The sequence below is a fragment of the Cynoglossus semilaevis genome, chromosome 1 (genome assembly GCF_000523025.1).
Source record: "Cynoglossus semilaevis isolate Cse_v1.0 chromosome 1, Cse_v1.0, whole genome shotgun sequence".
Taxonomy (NCBI): Eukaryota; Metazoa; Chordata; class Actinopteri; order Pleuronectiformes; family Cynoglossidae; genus Cynoglossus; species Cynoglossus semilaevis.
In genome coordinates this window covers 23,320,657-23,329,598 of record NC_024307.1, presented here as the reverse complement: position 1 = coordinate 23,329,598, position 8,942 = coordinate 23,320,657, and the positions used below count along the sequence as shown (strand labels likewise).

The 8,942-nt window shown below is 39.2% G+C and overlaps 1 protein-coding gene across 1 annotated transcript; it reads left to right on the top strand.

Moving 5' to 3' along the window:
- Positions 1 to 3,868: 3,868 nt before the first annotated feature.
- ccs (copper chaperone for superoxide dismutase) lies at positions 3,869 to 7,286 on the top strand. Its single transcript, XM_008320833.3, has 8 exons — positions 3,869 to 4,022; positions 4,609 to 4,681; positions 4,899 to 5,036; positions 5,119 to 5,293; positions 5,622 to 5,682; positions 6,006 to 6,083; positions 6,215 to 6,318; positions 6,492 to 7,286. Exons 1-8 carry the CDS (start codon positions 3,891 to 3,893, stop codon positions 6,649 to 6,651), a joined length of 921 nt encoding a protein of 306 aa, XP_008319055.2. The 5' UTR covers positions 3,869 to 3,890; the 3' UTR covers positions 6,652 to 7,286.
- Positions 7,287 to 8,942: the final 1,656 nt, after the last annotated feature.

Genomic DNA, 8,942 nt, shown 5'->3' with positions numbered 1-8,942 from the left:
TGCCACAATTGAGAAAAAAGATGTTGGAATTGTTTGAATCCAGTCCGAAGTAAGAGACAAGGACATAATTCCATCTTTGATTTTAAAATATGGACAAACATTATTTTTTATTAAATTCTGAGGAAGACATTTGAAGAATTATAAGAAATTATAATGTAAGAACATATAAGAAAAACATTTCGCAGAATCTTTATAAAACTCTAAATATGTCCATTCTGAAATGTCCAAAAGTGTGTCCCTGTTGTCACTCAGACAGCCTCTTCTATATATACTGTATATATATATATAATATATAAAATTAAAATAAATAAATAAATACTAGGTCCAATTGTTGTAAAAATGTCCAAAACGTCCTCACAACCTCAGGAAAACACGTACACACACACAAGCACACGTACACACACAGGCCGCCTGGTGAAGGTGATATTGGGTGGTGACTGACACGCCGTCACCCACAGGCTGCTGCGGGTGATGACAAACCTTTAATCTCATTTTGTCCGTCTCACTGCTGCTGAGAACGGAGCTCATTTGAATCTGAACTGATAGCGGGTCCTCGTGTAAATGTTTAGCAGGCAGGGGTGATTTGCGGGCCCCCCAGGCACCCTCAGGGAAGGGGCCCTCCCTCATGTATTATTCAGCACTGTCCTGTGCTGGAAATCTGCAGGTTAATGTTTGCTCTGTTTCCAAGTCCCTGCAGGGAGCAGTCTGAAGATTCGAAGGATTCTTCCATTCGAATTGAAAACAACAGTAGAATGTGCTGATGTCTCACACTTACATTCACACCTGCTCTAGGTCTCATTCACACCTGTGGTCAATTTAGAGAGAGAACAATTAACTTAATCCTAGATGTTCTGGGACTGTAAGAGGAAATAGAAGTACCTGGATAACACGCACACACAAACAGAGAATTCAATGCAGAACAACAACACAGATTCATGCACTTCTGCAGATTAAAGTGATAAGTCAGTTTTATTCAAACCAGGATCCAGCCTAAGGCCTAAACAGCTGCCAGAACCAAAGACTAAGGAACAGTCAAAAGTATATATTAATTAATATACATAATTAAAATTAATGAAGAAAACTGATTAACGAAACAAAAACAATGGCCACGATTTTGGAGAACTGCAAAACAACAGAGTTAGCAGTTCAACAGATCATCAAATAAAAACAATATAGCAAAATAAACAAACACATATAAAAGAAAACATGCTAAAAGTTGATCATCTAGTCAATAATCTCTCAAATGACAACTAGATTGCAAAAAGAATAAACAAGCAACAAAACGTAGAGGAGATAGCAATAAAAATAAACAAATAAATAAAGTAAATAATAAACATAAATAAATCAAAAACCACTGAAAAATAGACCAAAAGATAAAGATCATTCTAGTTAAAATTGGCCAAAAATATAAAACCAAAGGAATATTTCAAAAAATCTAGGTGAAAGTTGGCAGATAAAAAGATTTTAAAAAGGCTTTCAGGTAGCCAAGAAACCAAAAAAGTCATGTTTTTGAGCAGTGTTTTCTCTCAGTCCAGGGTGATGTTATTGCCCCACCCCACCCCACCCCACCCCCCATGCCCTTCAGTAATGAGTGGCCCTTCTCAGTGAGAACACTGATGCTAATGTAGGACATCACTGCATTGTTCTTTTTTCAAATGGCTTTCATTGGCTCCACAGAGGAATGGGACAAGGGGGAAATGTGGTGACTATAAATCACTTTTCTAGATTTTTTTTTTTACATATTTCATCTGTGAATTAATTGTTTACATTTCTTTTATATCCCAATGCTTGCTGAAATATTTCCTCATAAAATTACATTAAGCTCTAAATTGTATATTTTTCTCAAAATTCTGAAACCTTTTTCCTTATTACACCAAGTTTCAGTTTTGTTTTCTGGCCTTTATTGCATGTGTTAAAGTTATTCTTTAGCTAAACTATCCAGATTAGCTAAAGACTATCTGAAATGTACCCGAGTATACAGCAGTAGCTGAAACAAAGACACTCAGACTAAAAAAAGTGTAAACTTATATTGTACAACTTACACAAGTCCGCCAAAGAGTTAACACTCAAAATGCTCAGAAACAGCTAAGAAATCGTAGCAGCAATAGTTAGGAATTAGCCTTAAATGAGCAAAAGTTACTTAAGTAAGTACAATGAAAGAAAGTGAACTCCTTGTCACTGTGACACAGCTCACCACTGCACACCACCAAATGTGACCTCTGTTTTTAACCCATCACCACAGTCAGCAGGCGGCAGCTTTAAGAACCAGGGAGCAGTGAGGGGGGACGGAGCCATGACAGAGCACCTCAGTGGGAACTGGGCAGCTGGTGGACTCCAACTTGAAACCCTCCGGACCCAATTCCACTTCCCCAAACACCAAGCCACCACTGCCTGACTAGAGGTTAGCCAAAAACACCATGTCAGAAGGTAGCAGATAGCCATGAGGCAAAGACAAATGTTAAATATTTATATTTTAAAATAGCTAAAACACTACATGTATTCATGTATTCAGTGCTCAGAGGCTCACCAGGTATCTTTATGTGGGAATAAATGTCTCTCTGTTTTTATCCATAACCAATGGTTTTCGTCAACTATACAGACCACCACTTCAACAAAGAGGATTTTATCTGTCACTCTCTGTATCCTTGACTACAGTCACCCACACTCATCCACATTCACCTATTGCTATTGCCCTATCTGTAAGAACACAGATCTTTAATCTTCTGCCGGACTCTGCAGCAGCAATAATAATAATCTATACACATTATGAAATTGCAGCAGAGTATGTCCACAGCACACACACTGCAGGGCGCAATCATCATTACCTCCTCCAACCTTCATGCTCTTTGCTTCTCATCCACATCCTCAATGGCAACAACAGAAAAATGATCCACTATGGATAACCTTCACCTACGGGGGCATCTGGCAAGGATTTCTGAAAACCCCTAAAGCCCCATTCATTTTAATGCAACATAAAAACTGTAACATAGAGGCTGTAGAGGTAAAAGATGATATTGTTTGAATTTTATGCAGGCATTTACCATGTTTGCTTTCTCAGCAGAAGTTTCTACTCTGGGACTTTGAATTAAAGGCTCTCTTCGGTGGATGCTCCTTAATTTTGCTAAACAAATACTTTTGAAATACAGTGATTTACAAAACATGTGCCTCATGGGCTAAATTAGAGGGGGAAAATTACAGATTAAAGTGGGATAAACCAGCAACAGTTGCTGAAATTTGCAAAAAAGCTAACTCTTCAAATTTTATACTAAGACGTAACGTAACTAAAAAATATGGCAGGGGGGGGGAAAAAAAAAACCAAAAAAAAAAAAAGAGGGGCGGGAAATAAAAATCCCAAAGAACAGCAACTGACTAATAATAAATAAATAAGCTTAATATATTGTAGTTTAAACACAGATTTAACACATAAATTATACACATGCTACACATTGGTCTAAAATGTGGCTAAAGCTTTGGTAAAATGTAGCCAAAACATAACTAAATTACTAAAGGTTAGTAAAAAAAATTGCAATAATTGTTACAACGTAAGTAAAACCGGGTAGACTAATGAAAAAATTAACTAAGCATTAAACAGGCAAATAACGAGATGTTAGTCAAACAGAGTAACCGTTGAGCAAGCATTGAAATGCTACAAGTATAAAAATGAAAATATAAACAATTGTCTATAAGTGCCTTAAAATTACTCATATTTAGGTTAATAATTCACTAATAAACGGTCGTGATACGATAAATAACAGAAAATTAGCCAAAAAGTAAGTAAAATGTATTTTCAAAATACAGTTTTAAATCCCACTGAAATCGGTTATGTTAGTCCACTGCAGTTTCGGATAATGAACACTTGATAGCGCTAGCGAGACTGCGCCCTCACAAATATGGCGGCGCCCAGCAGCAGCCGGTGGTTCTCTTCCGCCTGTAGAAAAGTGGGAAGTTTACTGTTTGGGTCCGTTTTTCTGTCACAGTCGGCAGCGAGCGGTAGCAGAATGGAGTCAGAGAGACCGTCCAAGGTTTGACCGGCGTCTGTGACGCACTTCTTTCTGCTGAGTCACGGTCAACAGCAACAAATCGCAGGAAAACAGCGTTTAACCAAAACAATGTCTGATGGGGGTGTTGTAGTCGTTATTTCGTAACCATTTATTCGTCCATTTTTATTTGCATTAACTACAACTTATTAAATTAATACCGCTGAGCAACGACTACAATTTCAACAGTCCACGGTCACTGTTCCTTGTAACTTTTGACACTGTCAGTTTATATGAACCATGTTGTGCTCTGTTGCTGCAATCTAAAATGAAGCTAATTTATCCCAAAACTCCATGTTTTCTAGAAAAGATCACGTTGGTTCTTAGTCACATACACACTGTGTCTGATAAGCCGATCTTAACACCACGAACTGTTAGAAGTTAGCCTTATCTCATTGAGACACGGGATGTTACATGTATGGCATTTTAACGACTACGGTGTTACGGTGTAACATAACAAGTTACATATAAAGGACTGTGATCAGGACATCCGTTTCCAAACTAAAGTTATTCTGTGAATAAATATAAATTAAACCTGAAAACATTTTCTAAACAGTGTTCTCTTCCACAGCTGGAGTTTGCAGTGCAGATGCCATGTGAGAGCTGTGCACAGAAAGTCAGAGCTGCACTGGAGGATAAACCAGGTGAGAAAGAGCTGCATGTTGATTAGATGGCATGTATGAAGGTAATGGAAGCTGCTTACTGGTATTCATGTTTTTAGAACTGGAAAACAGGAGTGTCTGTGAAAGAAAAAAAAGGAAAATCACCACATGAGGTCCTTCTTCCAGCTCTGCCTTCCTGCTTGTCTGTCTGACTGTGTCGCAGTTTAATATTAAGTTTATTATTTACACGTGTTTGCAGGAATAACATCCCTCAGCATTGATGTAAACAAAGAGCAGGTGTTGGTGGATTCAGTTCTGACCAGCGCTCAGGTGCAGGCCCTAATAGAGAGCACAGGATGTCGAGCAGTACTGAAGGGCATCGGTGGCTCTGAGCGTGGTAAGAGGGGACAGGAGTGAAGTTGAACAACTTATCAATGCACAGGCGGTGCAGCCGGTGATGGATGTCCCCTCTGTGACAGATCTGGGAGCAGCCGTGGCCATGCTGGCTGGAGTTGGAAATGTCCAGGGCGTGGTGCGTTTCCTGCAGTTGTCACAGGAGCGCTGCTTGATCGATGGCACCATTGATGGGTTGGAGCCTGGACACCACGGCCTTCATGTCCACACACTCGGGGACCTCACGCAGGACTGCAACAGGTCGGATCTATGCGCCAAAATAGCATACCACACCAGAGAATAACTTCAACCAACATCATAAAGAATATGTAATTGTAAATCATGGGTGCCCATGAACCCATGATTTGCCTCCTGGGAAACCTGGAAAAAATATGACCAATTTTCCATTCATTCAATTAATGAAAAAATAGAAAATAAGCATTTTGTGAAAGGTGTATTTTTTACCAGCTAAAAAGTATTTTGGAGTTAACACTATTACTACTGTGTCATGTTGTAACAGCATCCTGATATATTACTTTGTTGGGCAGAGTAGGAACCCTGGTTAAACTCAGATTCTCCCGTTCTGCAGTTGTGGAGAACACTACAACCCGTTTGGAAGACAACACGGTGGCCCTGGAGACTCAGAGAGAGTAAGAACAAATCCCTTTCCATTAAGAAAATCCTTTAACTCTGTGCTACAAAACAAATTGTCGCCACATCCTTCAGTAACAGCAGGAAACCCTGCAGTAAATTTAAAAAAAACCTCTCTCGTACATTTTGACATAATCACTCCATGGATGATACGAAACTTGGACAAAAAGCCAAGTGCGGTATGTGATTACCTTCTGAGGTTTTCCCACAGGGGCAGTTGTGAAGTGTTTCAGTGAGCAGTCTGCTGTCAGACTGAGGCACTTCTTCCTGACTTACTCCGTGGTCCTCTCATTCATGTTGTCCATGTGGTGTGTTCCTGCAGCACGTAGGTGATCTGGGAAATATCACTGCTGGACCAGATGGCAGGGCTTCATTTAGACTAGAAGACACTCTGCTGAAGGTAAGTCACACAGTCGGCACCTGCAGTCGCTTGTTTCCTGATGCCACGTTTAAATATCACACATGGCAGAATCTCATTTTTCCAGACGTCCCCAGATGGCTGCTCTCTAAAACATTGTCTCCTCGCTGCAGGTGTGGGACGTGATTGGCCGATCACTGGTGGTGGACGCGGGTGAAGACGACCTTGGCCGAGGATGTCACCCTCTGTCCAGACAGACGGGAAACTCAGGGGAAAGGTAGGTTCACCATTATGAGGAGTTGTCATCATTTTTGTTCTGCTATTTTTTTATCTAATTTTTTATAAAAATGTCAAGACCATGCAAACCATTTGACCTGGTGCACGAAATTTGATATTACCCTGTTAGCAATATTGCAGGCAGGCCTTTATATTCTTTCTGTTAATTTACAGACTGGCCTGTGGGATCATTGCTCGTTCCGCCGGCCTTTTCCAAAACCCCAAACAAATATGTGCCTGTGACGGCGTCACACTGTGGGAGGAGAGAGACCGGCCGATCGCTGGGCCGGGGAGAAGCAAAGCCAACACAGAAACACCGGCAGCACATCTTTGAAAGGCATAACCCAGCACTTACACATCAAAGACCTGCACTGGAAATCCTGAAGAAAGTCAGAATCCTGAGGAGACATTTTCTGACAGAGACGATCCAAGACAAGACTCTGTTTGTACTAAAAAATAACAGTTTAATTTAGTTAAAGTCACATCTGATTGGCTACCAGTCTAAAATGCTATTATATGTGAAAGTGACCTTTGACACAACAATCTCATCATACTCATTGATCAACTCATGGGGAGACAAACGTCCCTCAGTTTGGTGTTTAGTGTTTGATTCTTTGTCACCTGTCCAAAAAGGAAGATTTGTGTATTGTTGATCCCTTTTCTCCTTGCAATAAAGTCCATAGACGAAATTAGCAATTTTTCATCACAACACATAGGAGTTGATGAGCCGTGTTGCTTCCTTTAGTCACTGTAATTGAGTTTTCTGTGACTTATTTGTGATCAAGTACTTGGTTATCATTCACCCCAAACTAACCAAATGAAGCAGCATTAGGGCATTGACTCCACTATCACCATGGGCTTAAAATGTTTATTTTCGCTATGGACTTTGGTGCAGGAAAACAACAGAAGGTTTAGATACAATATCTGGTTTAGATGTAACATAAATATAACTTTTTCAAAAAGTCAAAAGGGCATTTATTATTATGGTCAAGCTATAAGCCATACTAATGTCAAATATAATAGTATTTCATTTTTCTTCAAGTTTGAACCATGTCATTTCCATTCAATTGATCTACTGCTGGTAAAGTACCGATCAAGTACCACTTCAGAAGGGACAGCAAGATAGTTCCGATGCCACTATCAACCTGTCAGCACATCGTCGGCATGGAGATGACAGCCCACTCATGCACACGGACCACACCAAAACACACAGTGAAGGAAAGGAAAATGGGCAGAAACAGTGGTTCAGTCTCCAAAAGGTTGACCGGACCATTAGTTGGTCAACACTGAATCATAATAATAGAATGGACTTTAAACAGGCAAGACTTGATGGAGACTGCATAAGAAACAACAGTGAACGTGTCCTTGTGCATTGCTGTATAAGGTATGACAACAAGGAGCTGCCATGAAACATTAGGTACATTAAAATCCAAGGTTTATTTACTAACTACACTAAATAGGTAGAAGTTCAACTCCCAGCCCAGTGAGACGGTTATGATTTAAACAAGGAAAAATGTCCCTGTTCTCAAGTCACATACCTTCAGAATCTCTACCCAGAGACAAAAAAAATGTAATGACCATAACCTTCAAATGTTTGTCTGGATGAAACTTGCTGATTTAATGCAACAGAAATCATTTATTTTTCTTTTAGGAAGCTGAGGAGCCCAAAATGGCACATTTATCTTCCCTGTAAGGGCATCAATATCGATACATTGGCTGCACCATATTGCACTGTGTGAGTGTGCTGCAGGTTTGGCATCGATTGTTCTTCACATCGAGCATCTGTCTTGTCTCTGTAATGCCTGAGTGAGCTTATTGGATTTCCCGGGAAACATTCACTGGGTGTCCGTTCTCCATTTCATTCCATTTGTCTGAGGTAAATGTGTGAGTTTTTTGTGTCAAAACAATAGAAAGTTGTCTCGGCTGTGTTTGGTGAATGGTAATTATGTTTTGAATAATTTTTAATATAATTTTTCTTCCGTTTTAATTTGATGAGGCTCATACAATTTGATTTAGACATTGGTTTGGTCACAATTAGTATTAATCTAATACTAAGGATGATATAAAAAAAATCAGAGCGATCAAAGTAATCAAAGTGATTTGACTGATCATCTCAATCCAGCCTTTTTCACATTTCACATTTTTTCCACGAGATTCTAATCGTGTTTTCAATGTAGAATTTTAGCTTTTGGAAACAATGCTTTAGATTCTGATCACGTACTACAATCTCAGACCTTGAGATCAAATTTACAATTTTGACTTTGACCTCAGCGTTCAGATCAGAGGCAGAATTTGTCTAATTATTTTTTCATTGTGACTTTTTTTCCAATAAACATTCTTTACATTCTTAACACTAATTATTTTACTTTTGAAAATCTGAAATTAAAATTCCATTGAAATATTTTCAATGTTTTTTTGTGATTCTTATTTTGTTTTCCCTTGGAATTCTGTCAGTAAAAGTGAAACAAGTTTGAGTTTGAAGTAACGTGTTACTTTAAAATGATTTGTTCCGTGTGATTTTAATCATCCATATTGGAGTAATTAAACCTAGATTCATTAAGGAACCTGGCCCCTCTCTCTTAATTGTTCTGCAGCATCATTATGAAGCCCCTTCCTCCCCATCAC